This window comes from Mus pahari, chromosome 15, assembly GCF_900095145.1.
Source record: "Mus pahari chromosome 15, PAHARI_EIJ_v1.1, whole genome shotgun sequence".
Classification (NCBI taxonomy): Eukaryota; Metazoa; Chordata; class Mammalia; order Rodentia; family Muridae; genus Mus; species Mus pahari.
Genome location: NC_034604.1, coordinates 30,374,130 through 30,400,227, shown reverse-complemented (window position 1 = coordinate 30,400,227; position 26,098 = coordinate 30,374,130). Strand labels below are relative to the sequence as shown.

Genomic DNA, 26,098 nt, shown 5'->3' with positions numbered 1-26,098 from the left:
TGCCTGGCTTTCCCTTCAAGGAGGGGAGCATTCCTTTTGGCAGAAGTACTGTAACTTTACCTACCTTAAGAAAAAGTCCTCTAAAACTTAAGACATCATTTTCTGTAGTTTCCCTGTAACTCAAACTATTCTATGATTATCCAACTAAATTCCCTAAATTAATTCATCAAGCCCAACTCATGTTAGATTTCTTTCTTTGGTCCATGTTTGGGTTCTATCTCATTCTAAAAGCTCTTAGATTCGTGGATTTAATATACTGCCACTGTATCTACTGAGTTCTAGAATAACACAATGCTCAAGTTAGCAAATGATAAAAAAGAAGCTGTTAAAATGTCTGGAAGGGCTGGAGAGGTGGCTCAGCAGTTAAGAGCACTGACTGCTCTTCCAGAGTTCTGAGATCAATTCCCTGCAACCACATGGTGGCTCACAACCATCTGTAATGGGATCTGATGCCCTCTTCTGGTGTGTCTGAAGACAGCGACAGTGTACTCATGTACATAAAAAATAAAATGTGTAGAACATGGTTTTTCACCCTTATCATCAGCACTGCTTTTCGGATGTCCCGGATGCCGTCGTACACCAGACGGGAGGCATCGATGAACTCATTCTCATCCATGGGCTGGGCTGGGTCCGAGCTGAGGGCTTCCACAGCTGCTTCCACTTGCTCAGTGAAACGTGGCATGACTACAAGACAAGGGGGACAGGTCACACCACACAGATGGCACTCCACCAACCTTTTCCTGAATCCTTGGACGGACAGTCAAGGTCATGATCAAGAGCCTCTGTTCCTACAAGGACTCACATCTCCTCAGCAGATTCTGTGAACTCGGACTGCATGGCTGAGAACTTGAGAACGGGAACTACAGCAGGCTGGGGTAGTAATTTCCTGGTGAAGTCTTACCTACCATGGAAGAGGCTCCAGGTTCAATCCCTAACACTGCAGGAGGGGGGATTTGACCTTGATTTTGTATGCACTCACTAGCAGGAGACAATGCAGAAGTTTATCTCAGATACATACAAGGAATGTGCTCGTGAGCTGCCCCATAGCCAACTTCCTCCTAGCACACTGAGCCACTCCATGTGTATAAACGTTGTGTGCATGTAATCCCCAGTATTTGGAATGAGAGGACAGCCTGTCAGAGCCAGCCATGGTGGGGACCAGGGAAACCCCAGGGGGCCAGGGGTGGGAAACAGTCCTCAGACCTGTGTTGGAGAGGAGCTTGGTGGCTTCCAGAACCTTCTCTGTATAAACTCCTGGCTCGTAGTTGTCCATCTCTGAGGTGACTACATGAATGACTCGGGCTGCTCGGCCTCGGATGGCACCAGCAGTTCGATCCAGCCCATCCACATCTTTCTCTTGGAGAGCAATAACACACTTGTTCACATCTTCTAAAATGTGGTTCTCTGAGGACAAAAAGATAATGAAGGATCAGGTCTTCTACTGGAAGGTGGCATGGTAACACAGCATGTTCCAAGTTTTACATGAAGGAGCTAGGCACAGTGGCACACATTTGCAAGCTAGCACTCAGAAGGGTGGAGCCTGAATCTAGAGTATGACATACCCCATGGCATGAGTAGCCCATATGCCAACTACATAATGTAATACAAACTAACATCACCTTCAATAACCAAATACATAATGTAATACAAACACACACGCTACCTTCAAGAACTCCTCCTTCATTGACTGTCAGTGAATCCAGCTAAATTGACCCAAAACTCCCAGTAGGCACACAGCTGGATTTGAAAACTCCGAACCATTTCCTTTCAAAGCCTGACACTGTGTTCAGAGACCCCAGAGCAAGAACTCCCAATCTCATGTGTAACAGTGAAAGTGAAACAAGCCAAGGGCCAGGGGAACCGTGCTGAGAGGAGCAAGCTGCTAGCTGCACACAGCCACCATGGCAGCAGGGGCGAGAGGCAGAGAGACAGCTCACATGAAGGGCTGCAGTGGGTGGCAACATCAACTTCTCCTTTTCTGGAAGGCATGACAGCTCTCAGAAGTTATGTCACTTAATGACATCACTTCTGCCGACAGCAGAATGTGGCATAGCGAGTGCAGAGAGGTCTAGTTCTCACAGAAGAGCTAGAACAAACAGCACATGCAATCTGTTCTAAGAAGCACACGGGCCAGGGGGGAGCGTACACCCTTGATCCCAGCATTCAGGAGCAGAGGCAGGCAGGTCTCTGGGAGTTCCAGGCTAGCCTGGTCTATACAGAGTTCCAGGAATGGCAGCCAGGAGTATGAATGAAGGAAGGAGAGAGGGAAGATGGGAGGGAGGGAGGGAAAGAAGGAAGACTTTAACATTCTCATAAGTATCTTTTAAATCCAAACTCCCTACATACTAACTAAACAAATGTATACTAAGCCTGCCATCATTCAAGGTCTTAATGTTGAAACTACTTTTTTTTGAACCCCATATTACAAAGGTGGGAAAGTCAAAAGGGAAGAAAAAATTCTGATTTAAAAACAAAACAAAAAACCCCACAACCTTGTGTTTTTTATATTATTTAGATCTCACCCCTGTTTTAGGGTGGTTAATACTTTGGAGGGGGTTAATACATCAGACTCAGTGATGTACTCTATAAAAAACATCATCTAGATACCTGTTTTAAAGAACAAACCCCAATTTTATTAAATTTATACATACTCTTTCCCCATCTGTGGTCACATCCAAAGAAGGTATGAAGCCACAAAGGAAGTCCACTTAAAGAAGCTGACCGTGACTGTTAATCTCAGGAAGTCTGAAATGTGAGATGAGCCTCTGGCCATGCCTGTGAGGTGGTAAGTTCTACCCACTGTGGGCAGCACCATTCCCTAGGTTGGAGGAAAGGAGCCAGGCAGTGGTGGCACACACCTTTTACCCCAGCATTCAGGAGGCAGATGGATCTGGTCTACAATATGACTTTCAGGACACTCAGGGTTACATGAAAACACAAAAACCTGTTGTGGGTAGGTGGAGGTCAAGTACAATTACTCTGTTTCCTGATTACACATTTAGTGACTAGCTGCCACAACTTTTCTGACATAACAGACTGTACTATTCAACTGTGAACCCTTTCACTCCTAAGTTACTTCTTACATTAGCAAGAAAACAATACAAAACAAAACAGAAAAAAACAACAAAAACCAAACCACTACTACTCTCTCTAGTCACCAAGCAGCTCTCAAGTCCCGTTTCCTTCTTTTAAATTTAATTTCCTTTAAAGGAAATTCTCATCTACAGTTTCTCTTATTTTATTAGAATTTTTTTAAAAAGGCACAAAAATCCCTTTGTATGAAAACCAGACAGGGCAGGGACTAAACATTTTAATGAGGGTTAATACTGTCAACTTGAAGGGATCTAGACTCACCAAGCAGACTAGCCTGTGGGTACACCTATGAGAAACAACTTAGTTTAGGTTAACTGGGCAGCACCAGCACACAGGCTGGGGAGGTCTGGGCCGTGCAGGGACTCACTAAGGTTTAGTTAAACTGGTAGGTACCACACTGTGGCCTCCGACACTTGTTTATACTCACAGAACAATGGTACTCAACCTCAGAGACCTTTGCAAGATGGTGAGAATAAGAGATGGCTCTGTGCTCAGCCCTAAACTGGACGTTCATACAACCCCTCTAAGGCTTGGGGATTGAAGGAGGGGCTTAAAGAATGCACTAGCCAGAAGATAAAGAAAAGGCCTGTGAAATCTTGGAGTTATGACAGTCATTTCAACAGGAACTCAACTGCCTGCACTGGGCCTGTCACAACCCAATCATGGTGGGGGAGGGGCTCACAGGCTCACTATCAGCTACTGATAGAGGAAGGGAAGTCCTGTATATCTGAACACTACAAATTAACTCCTTAGTCTACCAGGGCATACCCAGGCACCTGCTTGGCCCTTCACCATCCTCACTTGCATTACTAATCTCTTGTATTTTTCAGCAATCTTATGACAGAACACTCAGAAGAGGCAGACATAACAAAATTCAGATGTTCTCTTCAAGAGAACAATTCTATGCTTGAAATATTCACTAAATAGAAACTGGCTCAATTGTTTTGCACTAAGTCAGTCCTCTCTTAAACTCATTTATTTACAAAAATGTTGAACCTATTCACTAAATAAAAGTGGATCTGCTAAAGAATTTAATTTTTCTTTACTGGTCTTCTATTTTATATTAAATAACCTTAAAAAACATCCTGTCTGGATTCCACTAAATGCTGTTACTTAATCCCTTTTGTTTTCTGATTTGAAAAAATATTACATGAGGAACACTTTTACTTTATATTTTACTTTACTGTAAGAAAAAATGAAAATCCCCTGAGTCTAAGCTCAATAAGCGTACCCACTTTAATCTGAAAAAAAGACAAAACTGTAAGAATGTAGTATTTATCCAGAAGGGACTTTGCATTTAGATTTCCAAATTTGTTGTTTGCTTAAAAATGTGCTATGAAGGTAGAATGTTTTTCCCTAGGCCCATGAAAAAGAATAATTCCATACTTCACTGGGAAAAACAACAGAAGGCCAAGATTCCCAAAAAGGCCCGTTGCTGCAGTTTTGGCACTTGCAACAGTGTGCTTGCAAATGAATTTTCTTGTTTTAAAGTAGCAGCATCTGCAATTTGGCAATCCTGCAACCACACCGTTTACCACCTCTTCCTGCAGCTAAACAGCCTGCACCAGGCTTTCTCAAGTTAAGCCAAAGCTACCATCTCGGGGAGGACACGCAACTCCAGAAGACATTGGTATGCAGAGCACAGCGTCCCCTTTATATAGGTCACTGCTGGAGGACTGTGCTGTGCAAGTACTCAAGTCTGCTTCTCTTTCAAGCCCCATTGCCATTCACATCTTCCACATTCCAGCCTGTGGTTCCCTGGGGTGACAGGTAGTTTCAGCTCTACAAGAACCCAGTCACTAAATCTGCCCATAGCCAGTAGCCTCAGGAAGCCTGGCATTTCCAAGAAGACAACACAGCCAGGGGCACCAAAGTCCATGCTAAATAGAAAATGCATTTAGTGTTACTCAACTCTAAGGAGATAGGATTAAAATTTATTTCTGTGAGCTAAACACTGAATTGCATTTGACAGACATGATCTATATGAATGCAATTTACTATGTCATTACCAGTTTATGTTTATATAATGAAATCAACTGTTTTTGTGAGGTGAATTACCCAGATTTATTTTTTACAAGTTCATAATTAAATGGCACTTAAATATTTCCTCTCTGTTTTCTATCTGTGCATCATGCAGACATAGTCTTTGAGAAAGTAGTCAGTTAAACTATGATCACTTCTGAGACAGAAGCATTCCAAGAAGGGAAGAGAATTCTCTACAATAAACTAGCTGAGAGAGCTGAGAGGCTCTTCCCCCGAGTTTCACAGGCTTGTTACAAGTGACCAGTGACACCAGGACATAGGTCTAAACTAAAGTATCAAGACTGGTGGACTGCTATATGACACGCAGATTATAGCCAGAAGGTCGTAGTCTACACCAGCAGTGAAAAGTTCTGCTAGCCCAGTAACTAATGCTTGCAGGGTGGACACTAGCCCCACCAGGGGGGAAAGAGCTCCAGGTTAGGACTTGTGTCCTGCTCAGGACACAAGTGTGGAACTCGGTAAAACTGGAAACCAGCATGTTACTGGTAAGAGTTTCCTTGCCCAGATGTGAAAGTGTTTTGTCTGTAACTATGACCTGGACAACAATTCTACATGCCACTTTAGGGAACCAGATCATTACCTGAGACAGCCAAGAAGTCATCGATGGAAGTAATGTCATCAACAGCATCTGTGAGAACACGGACTTGCTTTTCCCACTGCTCTTTAAAAAGATCCATGTTCTCTTGGGCCAGTTTACTCTGTGGCTTTGCTGCTAAAGCCAACGCAGCATTGATGACCTGCAGAGGACAGTAAAGTTACACACATAACCCATCTTATCACAGCCACGCAAACCAGTCACACGAGGTGCTCTGGTCAAACGTGACCTCATGTGTTCCACCACAGGCCGCACAAAGGAAATACTGAAGAGCGGGCCTTAGGCTTTAACACCAAAGCAGTAAATTTTATTTGAAAACAACAGACAATTATAAAGTAACTGAAGGCTCTCTCTAGCCAATCTGTAAAGGCAATTCCATAATTTTTTTTCTAAGATTTATTTATTTTATGTATATGAGTACTCTGTGGCTGACACACCAGAAGAGGGCATTGGATTCCATTACAGATGGTTGTGAGCCACCATGTAGTTGCTGGGTATTGAACTTAGGACATCTAGAAGAGCAGTCAGTGCTCAACCACTGAACCATCTCTCCAGCCCCCAATTCTATAATTTTTGACATTAAATTCCAGGTTTTTTAAACATTCATAGAAATGTACCATCAAAAATTACATAATTAAAATTATATGCTACATATAATTATGCTGCTTCCTTCTTTTAAATAGTCAACATCATTAAGTATATATTAAAACATTGTTATTTCCATTTTATAGGTATCGTACATTACTCTCCTACTGTGGGGATATTTAGACTCATCTCAGTTATACATCATTACAGAAGTAGCAATAATGCATAATGCCTAGTACCAAATGCCAAACTTATAGGAATTCATTCATGATAAAGGTACTGTATTTCAATTCCAAGGACTCTTTTCCCTTTGTCATTTTAACAGAGGTATCTCTGACATATAAAAATTCCACAGAAAAGTATCTAGTCTGCTACATATAAGTAAGAATCTAGGACTGGGGACATGGCCCCTGGTAGAAAGCTTGACTAATATGTGCAGGGATCAAAATTCCAGCCACAGCACACACACACACACACACACACCCCCAATGTTTATTGAGTTATAATTTATAAATCATGTAATTATTCCATTTGAAGTATAAATTCAGTAAGAATTACTACAGTCACAATGATAATGCATTCAATTCTATCATTTTTTTTTTTAAACTCCAATGTATTAGTAATGAGGAGTCAGCACTCCCCATCTTCCTCTTCTCTCCTTATCTCATCTTCTAGCAACCACTAAGCTATTCCCCTACTCCAAAAATAACATGTGGCAAGGGTGCAGAGCACTGCCCTCCTCCTTGTTTCCAGGGAAGCGCTAGTCTAGCCATGAGCCATGAAGTACACACTACCCACTTTCACTCTGCACAGACAGCCCACACTGAGTTTTTCTAAACATGGCCTAGGAAGACAAGAGGTAGTTCTCTTCTATAATTGCCAATAGTTTGTTAACACGGGTGCTGTGAAACAAGCCCAGTCCCTTTTTGAGTATAGTCCATGCTCTTTAACTGCCGAGCCATCTCTCTAGCCCCATCCCACCTCCTTTATAAATCATTTTAACCATCTCTCGTCACTGTTTTCTGCTGTCTCCATGTTCGTTTTCATACTATTCATTGTTCACTGTAATCAGTGAGGATGTGAAAGGATCTCAAGAGTTCTTTCTCCAAAAGATGCTCAGACATGGAGAGTACAGGAAAAAACCCTTACTCCCCTTAGCTGCTGGTGGACATGCCAATGGGGCCTCTTCTCTTTTATCTAGGTAACAGAACTAACTTAGAGCACAACCCCAATGCCCAGTGTGGTCTGGGTCCTGTGTCTAAAACTCAGTCCTGAGGTCCGTCTTATGTGAAACTGTGAAGCAGAGAAATGAGGCTTTGTGTGGTAGCTCCATGCTACAACATGGGCCAACTCAAGAGTTCATTAACTCCAGCATTTTCATTAGCATTGACTAGACTCTCCCTGTGATTCTTTTTCCTTAGGCTTTAAGATCATTTATATAAATACTCTTGGTAGGTGTGATCAGCGTATGTTACCATCTGTTTCTGCAGATATGTGGAAGCATTGTCGCTTTTCAAGCATTTTAAAATGAAACGGAGAACCAAAGATATTAAAGTGCTGGAAGGATAAAATGGCAAACTTGAGAGGAAGAAAGTCCAACCTTTAGCTATCAACTCTGAATTTATTTCATACAATTCAGTCATCCAATTCACTGTATTATCTCACAGCAATCAGTCACTGGAAAATCTTATGATGGTATAAAGCTGGCAGGATGTTTATCAAATGGCAGGGCCTTGTGACTGGTCCATCATAGAAGGCTTGAGTGCTTTACATCAAAGAGCCAAGGGACGGGGCATTTAAGGTTCAGACTTTACATAAAACCCCACCCCTGAGCCCATCCCCACAGTTGCTCTGCTTGTTCCCTCTGGTCTATGTCCACTGCCAGGTTGGCAAGACACACAGAGAGAGGTTAACCTAACTCTCAAACTGTGCTGTAAGCATTCTCTATCAGGGAAAGTAGAAACCATGCCTTAAGACTGCTCAGAGATCTGAGTGACAGGGAGAACATCACACAGGAGACAAATGCACTGGATATTCAAAAGCACTTCCAGGGCCAGTGAGATGGCTCAGCAGATAATGGTTGCTTGCTGACAGGCCTGATAACCTGAATTCAGTCCCTGCGACCCATTTAGGGGTAGAACAGAAACAATTCTCTCTCACAAGCTGTCCTCTATCCTCACACCATGAGTACATGCGACATGTATAAGCACACACCAACAAAGTAGGAAAAGAAAGAAAGAAAGCAAGCAAGCAAACAAGCAAGCATTAGTTGTTTTATGCACTTTCAGTCTAGTCTTTCTAGCATCCCATATACACTTAGCCCAGCCCAGTTCCCCATCTTTCCAGGTGTCACTCACTATTAAACAGAAACTCTCAGCCTTCACTTCAATGGCTGGTTCAACCAGGTTACTATTATTTGTATAAGACTAACTACTTTGTGACAAGAGTGTCACAGCTGCATAGGCTGGTCAGACACCTGTGTACCAAACACATAACACATGCACACAACAATGCATGCATGGAGAACAGAGGAACTTGGTGAAGTCCGCTCTCTCCTAACCACCAGGTAGGTCCTGGGGGTAGACCAAGGCCATCAGTCTTGGCAGAACTGAGCCATCTTGGTGACTCTCTCCTGTGCATTTTAAATTAAAGGCAAGGAGGCAGTAGCATATGATTAAAAAAAAAGATACTTAAATTTTTCCAATCTATGGTTTATTTGTATCAGGACTTCTATTTAAAACCCCCTTTTTAAAAGGAAGGAAGGGAGGGAGGGAGGAAGGAAGGGAAAGCATAATAAGTTTATATCCACCCTACTAAATCCATGTTGGAGACACTGAATACTTTACCTGAGGACACAGTGCTTCTAACTGGCTTGCAGACATTCGGACGAGCTTCACGCCTTCTTCATTGTTGGAGATTGAACAGGCCAGGTTGGCGACCTGCGCGAGGGAGGAATATAACAACACCTGTGAGCATTTTCCTCTTTTGCATGGACAACAGGGCAGTAACTGTGCCTCACTCTGGCCTTCCCAGAAAACAGAAGATACAAATACACTAAGGAGCTCCACTTCTCAGTCTGCAAGGACTCATAATGTTACATTGTAGGCTGCTATCAGAAGAGGTGGCTCGCAGGCTTGGAAGGAGCTTTAATCTGCCTAAACAGTCACAATAAGCCAATTATAAGAAGGAACTGTCAGTATCCACAAATAGTAAAATTTGCAGTTGTTCTTGAGGGGAGAAAATCAAAACTCCAAACTGCTGCTCTCCTTGTCATATGTATAAATTCAAGTTAAGTTTATGTGAACACGGGTAAATTAAGATTTTTAAAACATGATAAAGGTAACACTGAAGTGGACCACATGAGCCAGGTGTAGTGCGTGTGATTTCAATCCCAGGGCTTGGGAAGCAGAGCCAGTGAAGTCCGTGAATGTAAAGCCAGCCTGGTCCACAGAGAGCTCCAGGACTGCCAGGGCTGCAGAGTGAGACTGTGTCCTAAACAACACACAACAGAGAACCAATGCCACCTCCTCAACAATGAAGGGAGGGACGGCGACGATGGTGGGACTTCCTTGTCTGGCAGAGTTTACTTTAATGTAACCTTTACCTTCCCTCCCAGGTGACCACCACAGCTGACGCAAGAAGAAATGATTTTTACAGGTTATACCATAGTTTTAATTTGTTAGTGTTCTGGCTATCTTAAAAATGTTGCTCTTTAGGATTAGCTATACCATAAAACACTATCTCAAAAAAAAAGGGAGGGGCATTCTGGAAACAAATAAAAAAACTAGATGACATCACAAAGCTCCCAGTGAGGTAAAACAGCAGCACGAGCCCCGCCTACCGCCTCTATAAGCTGCTTTCAGATGGTGACCAGGAAAAACAGTTGGACTCTGGAATTTTGCTTTCTACCATCCAACAATTTTATTTCAATTTATTTCTATTTATACTATCTCAATTTTGTGAATCTTAAAACTTACAAATAATTTCAAAATCAAGAAGTAAAGAATATATTCTCAACTATCGTCAGATACAGGGTGGTGAGGGTATGGTAAAATGGCTAAATTCTTTAAGTCATTTGTTTCCTTGATACAAATCTTATGGAAAAGGCTACAGGAGACTTACTCTTTGTTTTAAAACATTACTCTAAATGTTTCTGATATACCATTAGAGCAGTAACGCTCCGGAAGAGGGTACTGCTTGTCTTAGGCCAAGTGATGCTTGTCACTAACAGTCTTTTCTGGATGAATAAGCTTCAACACAGCCTCCAGGGACAAGACTACTCACTTCTCACAACGACAGATGTGCAAATGCAAGATCTAGACTATAGCTCTCTGAGAGGCCAGCCTCATATACTAGTGTCAGACCTGGCTACCTAGAAAGGGAAGACAGGGAAGGAAAACCTTCACACCTCTTACTGAGGAAAACCTGCACCTTTAGATTTGGAACAGCAGTCAATACGACTGAAAAAAAAAAAAAATTAGTCTGTGGGGGAAATAGTTCAACTCAGCAGGCTGTTCTTCAAGGTCTCAATTTGATTCCCAGCACCTACACGGGAGCTTACAATGGTCTGTATCTTCAGTTCTAGGGGATGTGACATGCACCTCTGGCTTCCACGGGTAGTGGGCATGCACATGACACTCGATTAAATAATAAAATCGGTGTGAAGTCTTTAGCTTGACAGGCAGTAGTAAAGGACCTTGCCATTAAAGAATAATAATTGTCCTACGTATATTCTTATTTTTAAAGTGTTGAAAATCACAAGTGTGTATGTTGTGACCCCAGCAGCAAGGGGAGCTAAAGTAGGAAGGTAATGATTTCTAGGCCAGCCTGAGCTGTATGATAAAACCTGGACTCAAGTCACCGCACTCGAAGATGCAGATTTCAAACCCATCTCAGCAAGAAGGGAAGCTCAAAACTAGCTTGGGCCAATTAGTAAGACCCTGGTTTTTAAACTTTTACAAAGTGAAACAAAGTGTGTGTGTGGAGGAGGGCAGCAGCTCTGTAATAGCACGTAACACCTAGTAAGTGTGAGGTATGTATCTGGGGAGTTGCAAGAGAATCTAAAGTTTGAATAAAAGCAAAGAAGCACAGAAGCATTTATCACCACCACCCCTGCCCCCACAGAAAACCTGAGACAGGCTCTACTAAAACAGCAAGTATGTGACAGCAAAACAAGAGGGAAATAGAGAGCTTAACCGACACAGTTAATGACACAGCCAAGAATAGGGAATGGGGGTGAGGGGCTGACAAAAAGGGCAGAGGGAGGGGAAAACCTAGTGGCACAGATGAGTTGCCTATCAGCAAGTGATGAGTGCTCACTTCTTTCACATAAAGCCATGTACTAGATAGATCCTCACATCATAGGCGGTAGCAAATGACCTTGCCATTAAAGAATAATAATTGTCCTACGTTTATTTTTATTTTTAAAGTGTTGAAAATCACTCAAATGCCTCATATGTAAATCTCACAGAATTCTTTCTGAAATTATTCTTAGAAGGGGCTTATTCCCCAGGTGGGGAAAAATCATCATGAATTCCTCAGCCTACATGGCTGTTTAGCACCTCCTTCCCAATACTTCAGGAATACAAACTCCACATAACAATTAAACTCACACTGCCTGCTATTCTTCACTTGGTCCTAGCTATTCTCTCTCTCTCTCTCTCTCTCTCTCTCTCTCTCTCTCTCTCTCTCTCTCTCTCTCTCCTCTCTCACACACACACATTTTTGTTTTCAAATAAGTCATGATAATGTAATTTTAGGAATAATTTATTTAAATGATAAATTATTTTTAAAGGTGTTTTTTTTTTTTTTGCTTGTTTTTTCGAGACAGGGTTTCTCTGTGTAGCCCTGGCTGTCCTGGAACTCACTCTGTAGATCATGTTGGCCTCAAACTCCAAAATCCACCCGCCTCTACCTCTCAAGTGCTGGGATTAAAGAAGTTCCCTATTTCTAAATCTACCTAGCTGCCTACAGTAAACGTAGAAATCGTGCCTCACTAAACATGCGATATCATCAGTCCCATTTCCTGGTGAGAAAATGGAAGCTCCTACAGTTATTTTTTTAAGGAATTATTTACTTTATGTATATGAGTATACTTTAGCTGTCTTCAGACACACCTAAAGAGGGCATCAGATCTCGTTACAGATGGTTGTGAGCCACCATGTGGTTGCTGGGAATTGAACTCAGGACCTCTAGAAGAGCAGCCAGTGATCTTAACCGCTGAGCCACCTCTCTGGCCCCTCTCCTATAGTTCTTTGAGTCTTATTAAACAGAGATCTGTCTGTCTCTGCCTCCAAGTCCTGGGATTAAAGGTCCGTATAACCATGCCTGGCAGGCCTATAATCTAACACAGCCAGGGCTGGGTAGAGTGTTCCTCAACCCTTCCTACCAGGATCCAAGAGAAAAGATGCTGCTGAGGGCCCTTAAGAAAAGTGTTTCTGGAGTAGTAAGATGGCTCTGTGGGTGGAGGCACTTGCTGCTAAGGGCCCACGTGGTAGAAGGAAGGGAGGGTTTGCTTTGTCAATCTGACAAAGTGATAAGTCGGCAGAGGAGAAAGACTAGTCTGGGAACAAAGATGACTCCTTAGTCTCAAGCACACTGATTGTTATTTGCTAGAGTTTCAGCCTGCCAAGTCACATGGACCTACTGAAAAAATACACAGCCAGTAATAAGATCAGTGTTTATTCAAATGTTCTTCACGGAGCCTTCAAGGCCACTTTGCTACATGTTATTACATACAAACTCACGACAAAAATCAAATATACAATGCAGAGCATTCAATTTGCAGTTAAAATACACATTTCAAACTAATAAAGTCATACCCCATGAAGTTCCAGATAATGAGAAAACTGGGAGAGAGAGCCCAACAGTTAAAGGGTTTCTTCCACTTTGTAATTCTTTTTTTTTTTTTTTTTTTTTTTTTTGAGACAGGGTTTCTCTGTGTAGCCCTGGCTGTCCTGAACTCACTCTGTAGACCAGGCTGGCCTCGAACTCAGAAATCCACTTGCTTCTGCCTCCCGAGTGCTGGGATTAAAGGCGTGCGCCACCACGGCCTGTTCACTTTGTAATTCTTAATTCACAAGGCAGCAAATGAGATGCCACCTGAGTGCAGCAAATCCCCATCTTAAGGCTATGTTAATGCACTATGAGGCCGAAGGGCAGAGGATGCTGAGTGATAGTGTTATCTTCCTTGTTTTTACTCTTATGAGCTGTAAATCTGAAGAGACCTGGATAAGTAAAAAAGAACACTGATCATTCCTTGGCAGGAACAAAGGTAAGGAAATCATCCAAACGGACACGCAGATATCACACTAGTGACAAAAGGTTTCTGACAGCAAACAAATTTCCACCTTAACATACTTTCAATCAAAGACTAACATAAAGACATTATGAATTTGATATGAGAGAAAAAAGTAAGGTACAAAAGGTACTTTTGCCTAGAAGCACTCCCTCACTATTTATAAGCAGATGAGAGAAAACACAAAGCACTCAGCACAGCAATTCCAGCCCTCTGCCTCTCCTCCCTCCCATCAATGACCTCGAGGATATCTAACATCTACACATTTAATTTAAAAAGGGGGGGGGGGCTGTCCTGTGGGGAGTCAACAAGTTCTATCAATGACAACCACAATCCAAGAGTCAGTCCTAGAGCCTTAGCAGGCCCTCAGAAATAACAGTGGAGAGACCGCACAGAAAAACTCTTTACTACTACTTTAAGTAAAGTCACAAAAGCGCTTGGATGTGATCCATCAGGCACTCAGTCACCAACACTGTACACATACTTGGTCTTTTATGTTCATATATAATTCATCCTCTGTAGGCACTGTCGGACCTTCCCACCTTTGAGTGAAAGCAGCCATAATAACAGGACTGATATTACTTGGACAACTTTACAGGGCACTCTCACACTAAAGAATTTTGTATTCTATTTTATATCCTTTATATGCTATAAAGAGAAATTATTTATATTAAAGCAATATACACACACTTCCTAAAAACCAATTTGGTACATCTGCTATGTTCCAAATTTATGTTGGTCATGTATTAAAAGTACTGAAATAATTTTCAAACACTAATAAAATGGTAAAAAAAATTTTCAAATATTCCTTCAGTCCATTTCATTATATGGACCTTATATACACTGCTCATACAATCTGCATTTACTTTCATCTTTCCCCCATTCTCTAGTAGAAGATAATATCCACACAAGTGAGGATGTATTATTTATTACTACATCTCTTGTTTTGTTTTGTTTGAGACAGGGTCTGACTCTGTAGTTCTGGCTGTCCTGAAACTTATTTTGTAGACCAGGGTAGTGTTGAACTCAGAGATCCACCTGCCTCTGTATTCCAAGTACTGGGATTAAAGGTGTGAGCCGCCACTCCTAGTTTAGGAAGTCCACAAATGTTTGCTGATATACTCTTTCTACATTTTTTTCTCTTCCAATCTATAAAAATTTTGCTTAGGTTTTTGAAAGATTAATTCTAGCTAAGTAGAATGAAATACTACTTAAACCTGTCATTTAAACATTAAAAAAAAAAAAACAACCCTCTATTTTTCTCAACTTCACATCCCAAAAGATCTGATCAGGTGGAAGAGCTGATCGGTGCTTCTGCATAATCATAAGAACCAGACACAGGGTCTACGGATAAGCCATCCATCCTGGAATGCCTATAAATTCTGTGTGTGCACAACACAAATACACATACATACAAATGTGCATGGTACCTTCTATATAAAGATTACTTCAAAATAATACATAATGCAAAGCTCTGTGTTTGTCAACCATCTATACACAACTGAATCAGGGTGTGGATGCTGGCTGAATCTGAAGAATGAGCATCTGCATAACATTTATTTAGCACAGAGAATGAGGACAATCACCAGTCTAATAGCTGCTGAGAACCTGATATGCACAAGGAATCATTCTATGCCTATATTCAAAAGAACATTTTATATCAGTGAGTAGGGCTAGATAAATAAGATTATTAAGCAAATCGACTAATTTCATATAGTAAGGAGGGATGTGAAGAACACAAAAATGATAAATAAATATAACCACTAGAGGGTTGTACGAGTGCTGAGGGGATCAAGGGAGGCCTTTCTGTGGAGTAACATTTGGGCCTGGAAAAGGAGAGGAGAAGGTGAAAGGGGCCAGTCAGCAGGGAAACACGGGACTAAAGGCAGCTGGAAATGCAAACAGGGTACTTCATAATATGGTCAACTATAGTTTCAGACTACATCACATCTGTCCCTTGAAACCTTGGCAAGGGTAGGTGAGAAAAATTCTGAAGCAAAGGAATGACATGAGTTTACTTAAGGAGATCATACTGACTTTCTTCGAAGGGAAGAAGCTGGACAGGAATCAAAGTGTAAGCCAGATAGCCATTAGGAGCTGCTGCAGAAAACCAATATGATAATGGCTATACTATGGACTCCATCACGCAAATAAATACAAAGAACATGACGGGAGTTTGCTGGTCGATCTTGGGGACGGTGGAGGATGGGTTTGAGAAGCCAAGTGAGTGAGAGTCCCAAACAGACGACACAGCAGTGCCTAAGAAAGCGGCGTGCCAGGGACGGGTTACACAGACATCTCATTACTAAGTGTTAAACAACGGTACACTCTGTGCACCTGACATGTGCAACAGCTAGAACGGAAACGAGGTAACCAAGCTACATTTCAGCACATCATGGTTTCATCTGCCTTAGCAAACAACTAACTTTGGTATCAATTTTATATACTTAACAACAAAAAGAAAATACTGGAGATAATCAGGTTTGAATCTCTCTAATACACTGCTTCAAAATCTCATCCCAGTTCCTAAAAACGAACTTAGACAAAAACTGTATTTTAAAACACTAGTGTCCTACAAGTGCACCTTATCCAGAGTCCCAAGGCTTTATCAGCAAGCTTTCAGATGGAGACTTGTACTTTTTCAAACATAAAAAGTTGTGGGGCAGGGAAGATGTGTCTACGAACACTGACTGTCACAGCCAAGTGTAGGCACCTGTCTGGTGACCTGGGCCCCACAGTTCAGTAATCACAAAGCAGTTGCTGCAGTAGTAAGACATTTGTCCACTCAGAGACCAGAGGACAACTTTCAGGAGTTGGTTCTCTCCTTTCAGTATCTGGAGAGTGAAGTCCACACGTGCTGACTAGTTTCATGTCAATTTGACAAAAGTTTAGAGTCTTTCTTGGGAAGAGAATCTTCAGATGGACCTATCAGATTGGCCTATGGTGCATTTCTTTGACTGAGGTGACAGTTAGAGCCAGTAAGCAAAATTCCTTCATGGCATTCATCAGTTCCTGCCTTCAGGTTCCTGTCCTGTCCTGTCCCTCAGTGGTAGGCTATGAGATGGAAATGTAAGCTGAAATAAACTCTTTCCTCCTCAAGTTGCCATTTGGTCATGGTGTTTTACCACAGCCATAGAAACCCTAACACACCCATAGAGACACTGAGCCAGGTCTGGGACACATTTCTTTAAAAACCTAAGAAATCAGGCTATACCCCTCAGGAATTAGGTATGAGGTGTTGTTATCTGACCCCAGGCGCAGTTTACTGCATGTATATAACAGCAGCACCCAAGTATTCATGGGAAAGCAAAGCAAAGAGCTTAAACTTTAAACATAGGTCAGGACATTTGTGAAGCATACCAGTGATGCTAAACATGAAGGAAGACCGGAATCGTTGCCTCTGAGGCAACACTGAGGGATAATGTTCCAATCACTGGCTAGCGTTTCACAGAGCAGTTGCTCTCCATCATTATTACAAATCTCATTTTCTAGACTGATTTTTAATGACAGGAAAACTGGACAGGACTGTAGGAGAACCTATTCTGAGAAGAAAAAAGGGTACCATTCAGAGAAACTGCCAGAATATACTACGTTTTCTTTCTTTTTAAATAATTATCTTATGCTTGATACTGAAAGGGAGACGAGGGGAACAGTGTAGACCTGTCCTATGTAAATGTCTTAGCAAGATAAAAATAAAAGGATCCTTGACTGGCTGTAAAGCCAGTTACATACGAGACCCATTCCACAGGACATTTCCAGAGGCAAACTAAAAGGTTCTATTTTATGTTTTATCTTAGCATTGAAAAAACATCAGATTATATGAAGGGGGGAAAGATACATTTAAAAAAAAACAACAAAAACAAAGAACAAGAAGAAATGACAACTTTGGAAAGAAAAGTTGACAAAGAATAATGACAGCAGCAATTCTGACAACAGATTAGACCAGATCTAAGTTTATACTGACAGCGTATCTAAACCACACATATAACAAAATACCCACCTGCACCCATTGATAGAAATGGACCTGATGTCACTAAGAAGCATGTCCTCTGTAGGGGAAACCTGAGCTCTAACTGACTGTGAGATCAATGGAAATCTCGGAATCTCGCTGCTGCCCAGACCAAAATCCTCCTGAGAGCTAATGATGAGTCATTCCCTGAAGATGAAGGCCTGCCTGCTGCCCCACCCTGCCTGCTGCCCCTGGAGCTGGTGCTCACTGAGAGCTGCACTTAAATGGAGGACACAAAGGGAAGAGCTACAATAAAGAAAACTTCTCAAAGCCTAGAAACCATCTAGCACTGCCCAGCAGATATAACGTGAACTACACAAGATTTGTAAAACTTTTAGTAGTGACATTTAAAAACTAAAAAGGTAAAACATTTCATTTAAAATTGTTATCATTTAAACATATAATAAATGAAAAAACTAATTTGTTATTTTTTCCATACTATATATTGAAAGGACACAGTTTATACTGGAAGCACTCCCAACTCACAAGTACGTAGCAACAAGCGGTTTCAGAGTAGATGGTGGCTTCCTTCTCCTAACAGCAACGAAACTCCACACATGGCGTACACTGTCCTTGAAGACCGAGTTATCCATGACTGAAAGACTAGAGGAGTCCCAGAAACCCTACATGACTTCTAGATCGTTGGGGTGAGGTTTGGGGGAAGCACAGACTACATAGGTTCTCACTACATAGTCCCAAGCTACCCTGGAATGCACTACATAAACCTGGCTGACCTAAGATTCCTAGACCTTGCCTCCCAAGTACTAGAATTAAAGGCACATGCCACAATGCTAGGCATGCATGCTGCTTCAAAAAAGCTACACAGAAAGGGATTCACACCATTAAGTAAAAACCTATGACTTTAAAAGGAATAACTGAATAATCGTTTGATTCCTACAGAGAAGAGTAAATCTGACTGTTAAAAGGCAGGAACTAGAGGAAGAGGCAGGTGAATCTGTGAGTTCAAGGTCTATAGAGCAAATTCTGGTACATCCAAGGCTACATAGAGAAGCCCTATCTTGAAAAAAAATCAAAAAAACAAAAAACACAGTAACAACAAAACAGTAGGAACTCCAAGGAAAAGCAAATTTCACAGTCAGTCTTACCAGGGAAAAGAAGTAGTAAGTGATCAAGGGAGGATCCTAAAATGGACCGCTTGACTTAAACCTCTTGTGTGGTATTTATATGTAGCAACCTAGGCAGATTGTATACTCAAGATACCTTCTAAAATTTATACATATTGTATACCGTCACAGTACACTGAAATATACAGTACTGTGTACTACATAATCGTCTGGTTTTATTTTTGACTGATCACGGTGCTAAGGTGGCATTTGAAATGTGGATCTTGTTGGGCTTATGACCTTATTGTAGGTCTACGCTAATTCCTGACATATAGCACCAGAACTCTGCAGCAGAGTTTCAGAAAGATCACTCCTTCTGAACATACCTGCAAATATTCTTAGTGGTTGTAGAATCTGACTCTCTCCTTTCCATTTATACTCATGTCCCACCAGTCATGCATATATTTTATGTACTGTTCTTAATTCTGCTGAACCACCAATGGGAAAATAGGCTCTCATATTAAAGCTGGCCTGTAGACATTTACTTCAGCTAGAAGGCAGCTAATGGAAAGAAATGAAGTCAGGGGATTAACAAAACACGGTGAGGCATTTTATCTTTGCTAAAACCAAATCTCTGATTAGTCCAAGGTGTGCCACTATAATACAAAGGCTGTACTGGGAGAAGTCTTGTCATGACAGGAAAAGTTCTGCCTTGAGTCAGGAATCTCTGAGGCTTCTGAAACACTTAGAAATTAATTTCCTTTTCATGGACATAGTAATTATATATCTTACTGTCTCAGTTATCATAAATATAATCATAACTTTGCAGAATGGTACTGCATAGCTTGGGGTTATGCCTCAAGAGATGAGAATCCCATATCCTTTAATACACAGGTAAGACATAGGAGAAGGTAATAGGTGTAGAGGGCACGCAGAGGGGAAAGGTGAGAAAAGGGTTAGAACTGAGCTAAGATGGGGAACATCATACTCTCATCTCCAAGGACTCTATGTTCAGAATGAAATGACATGTGTAAGTCTGGAACTAAGTTTTCAATGACTCAAGTCCAGTTAGTCAGTGATTGACTTAAATTCTATCTATCTGCCTGTCTGGTTTTCTTTCAAGACAGGGTCTTACTATGTACTGGTGGGTGTCCTGTAACTCATTATGGAGAATAGGCTGACCTTGAACTCAGAGAGATCCACTTCCTCTGCCTCCTAAGAGCAGGGATTAAAGGCACGCACCACTATACCCAGTCACTGTTTCTCAGGGGTGTCAGTCTACTGAACCAATGAGCTCTGAACTTCACTACTGGAGGTTTGCAGTAGAGGTTTGTCAGTTGGGAGAAGCTCTTCAAGCCTGATTTCACTTAAGAAGGATTATAGAGTACGCAGTGCTGTATATACTGTGGGTGCTGGTTAGAGAAGCTGAGGATGACCCAACTGGCTCTCCCATGAGGGTACAAATAAAAACTGACCTCTCTTCAGCTGTTGACACACCAGGCCTTCATGCCTATCACTCAAAGGAACTTTTTAGTAAGTAGGCCGCTTATAAGGGACTGGTTTCCTGAACACAATTTCTGTCCACTTAGAAATGACATCTCATACTGTCATGTGACTGTTGTGAACCAGATTATGTTTAATGGAGATACAAATGAAAAACCTCAATTTTAGTTCCAAACTTCAGAATCATTAACTTGAATAACAGGCTGACCTACCCATTCTGTGCATAATTCTGGTCAGAAAAAACACTTCAATCAATATTCAAACAAAATGAGGTACAAAATTAGTAAGGTGTTTAATGTGATTACTGATATTTGCCTTGAAATAATTTTAGTATTAACTTGGTCTGTGTTATTATAAATCACATTTTACATTTCGGGTCAGTTTCTGCTTTTATATACTGACAACTTAATAATGGGTTTATGAACTATTTATCAATTATTATGTTTCTGTACTAAGCTTATGTTTTGTGTGCATGTGTCTCATTTCTAAACAGTGTAAATTCATTTAACAAATGAAGAAGAAACCTAACTTATCTGGAAATTAAAAATTAATTCATCCTTTCTAATTATTATTTGACAAGCCAACCATTTCCACACAGATTCCTAGTGTAAATTCATGTACAATTTAGTGGATGTTGGGCTTGTCATTCTTAAAACAGTCCTAGGTCGAGTCTGCCTAACCATCAGGTGAAACTCCTACCATATCTGTCACTCCTTTGGTCCTCAGAACATGGGTCTCATTAGTGACCTCATTTTACAGGTAGGACATAAGAACTGGCAAGAATTAGGTGACTTGCTGAGATGCACTTCCAGGCAGCGGCTTCCACTTGGCACACTGCACCGATCTCAGCCTAATGTCATGGTCTAGCTTCAGCTACACCACAGTAAGTGATGGTGTTGAGTTTCTAAGACAAAAGCTATCCATGTAGTCAACATAAACTGACAGAATAGTAGTTATGCTAGAGCCCCAGTGATAATGACTGTTTATAAATGTTGTGCACTGAAGAGCCTATTTAATCACGCGCTTAAAACTGACGACTCACCAAGTTACCTCTGTTAATTAGACCACTAATGCACTTACCTCAATCAGTTTGTTGGCATGTTCACGAAAAACTTGGGCATACTCCTTAACTTCTTTCTCATTTCCATTCTTTGCAGCTTCAATCAGTACTAAAAGAGGGACATTGGTCTCCAGGAAAGAATCCGATACGTGGTCCATGACAGCTTTGCGAAGCTAATAATGAAATTGCATAATTTGATTTTATTTCTACTAAGAAGTTAAGGTGTAGTATAACATATCTAGTGGAAGCCTGTGAAAGACAGGCAGAACTTAGACAGCCAAGCGCCCCACGTGAGCCCAGTGAGACAAGCGTCAACACAGGACTGCAGAGACCATGCTTCACACCACAGTCAGCACTGGGCAGCAGAAGTCCAGTTTTCAAGACATTACCTTTTTCTTTCCTTGAATCTTACAAAATTAAACAGGATCACAATACTATTCTCGATTAAGTCAGCACATAGCTTTGGAATACATGTAATTGGCCTAATTAGTTAAAATTCAACGAAAAAAGGAGCAGTTTCTGGTTATCTATAAAAGTTACCACACTATAAACGTTTAAATTTTCTCTTTCCAATCACTGTTGACATTTAATCCACCAAAGATTTATATCAGCTATGAGCAATAAACATCTCTATTAATCCTTGAAAACTGTCTAAATTCTCACCATAACTTAAATCTTAATATCTTATGTATTAAAGTACATATTTAGTCAACTCTATATTCCTTTAAAAACTTTAACAAAATATAATTTCAAAATGTTGATGAGATTATATATCATTAAAGGAATAGATTTTTAAATTTACTAACATGGAAATTTCAGTATCTCCATCATTACTGCACTTAGATAAAAAGACACTTCTACCAGTGGAAACAAACTGACAACATGTAACAGAATGGGCAGACCCATAAGGAACTGGAATCTAGTGTATGAAAGTCAAGACAAGATTCTTTGAGATTACTTCCACAGATTCCCCAAGTCATCTTAAATTGATTTTCCTGCCTATACATCCTTTTCTCACTGGAGCTAATTCATTCAGTCCACCCCCGAGGGAATGTAATAGTCTACATCCCTCTGAGATTTTTTAGACATTAATAAGCTTATTAGCAATAGAACAGAGTCATTTTTCTGTGATTTTCCCTTTCCCTTAATTAAAAATAAGCCCATGTTTATTAGATTTTTAATCAAAACTAAAGCTGAGAACTTAAGAAACACAACTAACCCCCCGCCTATTCTCCAGCTTACCTGTCTGCGCAGGTCCCTGGTCTTCTTGGTCATTTTATCTATTGCAGAGTTTAGTGCATCACTTCTCTCTTTACGTCCAGCCTGAAGAAACAGATGCTCACGTGAGTACTTTACAAGGAACATAGTGACAATCTATATTAGTGTTAAAGCAATGTTGAATAAAAGAAAAAACAAGTAAAATGGGCATTAAGTTTTTGTATTATTTGATTTCTATGTGTAGGGTGTCTGAATATGACTGTGCATCCTGTGTGTGCTGCTGCCCGTGGACATCAGAAGAGGGGTTGAGTCTCCTGGAACTGGATTTTGAGCCTCCGTGTGGGTGTTAGGAACTAAAGCCAGGTCCTGTAGAGTAGCTACTGCTTCTCACAACTGAGCCATCTCTCCAGCCCCCCTTGGCAAACACAAACAAAACATTTTTAAATTCAAAGTTGGAAAACATACAATAGGAGTGTTTATATGTGACTTCACCTAAAATACAATCTTGTATCACTTAGACTCATCCATCTGGCTGATCACTGAATCTATGAGTTTTTCTAAAAGAGACAAAAGATACTTGGGGAGCATGGAAGGGTTTAGCAAGTTTGGAATTCATAGTGAGATCCCATCTCCAATAAACATCATCTCAATTCAAAGTTCATCATACAACCAGTACCAGTTCTTCTAGTGCACAAACAAGAATAAGTTACACCTGATGTTGATGAGCTTTCAGAACAAAGAAGCTGAAGAAATAGCTAAATATATACAGTGCTTGCCATACAATCTTCAGAAACAAATAATCTAGCAGAGCAGTGGCACCCTGGTAATCCCCAGTAATCCCAGCACTGAAGAGGAGCGAAGAGGTAGATCTGGGTCTTTGTGACCAGCCAGCCTAACTGGTAAGCGCAGGTAGGTTCCCATGAGAAATTTTGTACCCTAAAACATGGTAGGTGACTCCTGAGGCTGACCTCTTCCTGTTATATGTACATGTACAGACACACGTCTGCTACACTTTCAAAATTTAAGTAAAAAGTAAAATGTAAAGAAGCAAAAGATGGCTCTTGATACTAAATGGCAAACAAGTTTTATTTCTTGAATTTGAAAAATTAGACTAAGTTATGATAGCATATGCCTTTAATCTCAGGACAGAAGCAGGCAGATCTCTGTGAGTGGACTACTTATAGCTACACAGTGAAACACCCTCAAAGCAAAAAAAAAAAAAAAAAAAAAAGGATGGGGGAGGCAGAGGAGGGAGGTGAGGAACACATAGACATGGGACAAGGGGGTCAATCTTAGGCGTCAATCTTCACAAGCCAGCCACCTTGGTTTGTTTGCTTTTAAGATTCTTTTTTAAGATTTTACTTATTTTTATTTTATGAGTATGAGTGTTTTGTCTGAATGCATGCTGTATGCAACATGTGTGTCTGGTACCCACAAAGGCCAGAAGGGGGCATCAGATTATCTAGAACTGAAGTTAATGATAGTTGTCAATTGTAATGTGGGTGCTAGGAACCAACCTGAGCAGCAACCGCAGAGTTATCGCTGACTTATCTAGGCTGGCTAGATTTAGAAAAGCAAGCCTCAGGGGATCTCCTGCCTCCATCTACTCAGTTCTAAGACAATGAGAGTGTACCAGTACATCTGGGTGTATTCATGCATTCTGGGAATCAAACTGAGATCCAGGTCCCTGTGCCATTTCCCAAGCTCTAAAACAATACATTTTAAAAGAGAGATGAGATGTGGGTTTGGAGAGATGGCTCAATAGATAAGAGCACTAGCTGTTCTTCCAGAGGATCCTAGTTCAAATCCCAGAATCCACTTCATGGCTTTGTGTAATTCTAGTTCCACACCATTTTCTGGTCTACAAGGGCACCGAGTATACAAGTAGTACAGAGGTATATGTAGGCAAAACACCCATCCACATAAAATAAAAAATTTCAAAGGTTTTAAAGTAAGATGTATTGTTAATAGTGTTATATAGCTCAAATGAGAATGGTTTGTAAAATGTTTTTTAGACCTTCTATGCTAAATGTAATATAGTTGTACTGAATAGGAAAGGAAAAAAAAAATCGCACACACACATTTGACACTTAGAAATGACTAAATCAGCATCTCTTCAGATCAAGGGTTGAAATTTGACCAAGTAGTAAGAACTATCCAGAAACAAAGAGATCAGTTGAAAGGAAAGGAATAAAGGCTCTAAGCCCAGCCAGCTGTATCACTGGAAATACGAGAAGACATCTGTGTGTTAAACTATTAATAGGAAATACATTAAAAGTTTTTTCACAAGACAAATGTGCCTCTTTCTGTAACATGCTACTAATAACTGGAGAGAAACAAATAAAGAAGGAATTTAGCCCAACATTATCCTTCTGAGTGCTCTGGAAACACTCAGGTATGGGTGTGATGTCAGCACACAAGCCAGCAGGCAGACGGACATCTAGCTGTGTGTATATGACATCCCATCTATATAATTTCATATTCTGCTCTTATCGCCTGTTAAATGAGAATGCTGTCACCTTTCTGTATTCATCTTATTTCTATGGGTTGTTATTAGAGTTTTAAAAAAGAGTACTAAGAATTACAGGTGATAGTTTAATAGGACAAAAAGAAGGTAAGAGGGACCCAGAAGTATAAGAGTTGAATGAGTGATATAATGATATGGCATCAAATTTAGTTGAGTGACATTTCTTATTAATTATTTTATTTATTATGTGCATTACTTATGAATGCAAGCACTCATAAGCCATATCATATGTAGAGGTCAGAGGCCAACTTTTACAACTTGGTTCTCTCCTTTCATCTTGAGATCCAGTGATTAAACTTGGGCTGCTGGCTTCACACAGCAAGGACTTTCAAGCAGATGAACCACCCTGAAGGCCCGGGGTCTCATTCTTGCCCAATCCCCAAGTCTTCCTGGACCTCTAATAAAATTAAGCAGTCTACTACATTAATGCCAGAGTGGGGAACCATTAACAACATGGGTGCAGATATGAGAATTATTGTGTAGGTTTGCTCAGAGCTATCAGTCAGAAAAGACCTCAGCTTAAGCCTAATTACTCACTGATAACCTTAAGATAAAACACTAGGATCTAAGACAAAGGTGCTGTGCTAGATAGGTTTATTTTGACTTGACACAAGCTAAAGCCATCTGAGAAGAGGGAACCTAACTTTTAAAATGCCCCCTTAAGATCAGATCATAGATAGGCCCATAAGAAACTTTCTTAATTATGATTGTAAGTGGGGCCATCCTTAGCCTGGTGGTCCTGGGTTCTTTAAGAAAGCAGACTGAGCAAGCTGTTAAGTAGCAAACCGTAAGCAGCACTCCTCCATGGCCTCTGCATTAGCTCTTGCCTTCATATTCCTGCCCTGTTTTAAAGAGTTTCTGTCCTCACTTCCTTCAATGATCAACAGTAATATAGAAATTTAAGTCAACTAAACCCTTAACTAAACCCTCTCCTCCTCAACTTGCTTTTTGGTCATGATGTCTCATCACAACAACAGAAACAGTAACTAAGACAGATGTCCAAAATTTACATCTAAATCAAACTGATCTAATAATTTCAAAGTCTCAGAATATTCCTCAGATATTCAAGTACTGATTCTTAAAAAAAAAAAAAAAAAAAAAAAA

General features: G+C 40.7%; 1 protein-coding gene across 2 annotated transcripts in view; it reads right to left on the bottom strand.

The window, feature by feature from the left end:
- Ctnna1 (catenin alpha 1) overlaps nucleotides 1-26,098 on the bottom strand; it is a 134,953-nt gene that overhangs the window by 8,083 nt on the left and 100,772 nt on the right. For both annotated transcript variants that reach the window (XM_021214540.1, XM_029546932.1), the window contains 6 exons: nucleotides 22,492-22,572; nucleotides 21,270-21,422; nucleotides 9,163-9,255; nucleotides 5,717-5,873; nucleotides 1,204-1,404; nucleotides 533-684 (listed from right to left, as the gene is read on the bottom strand). In XM_021214540.1, coding sequence (XP_021070199.1) covers nucleotides 533-684; nucleotides 1,204-1,404; nucleotides 5,717-5,873; nucleotides 9,163-9,255; nucleotides 21,270-21,422; nucleotides 22,492-22,572 — 837 coding nt within the window. The remainder of the gene's footprint in view (nucleotides 1-532; nucleotides 685-1,203; nucleotides 1,405-5,716; nucleotides 5,874-9,162; nucleotides 9,256-21,269; nucleotides 21,423-22,491; nucleotides 22,573-26,098) is intronic.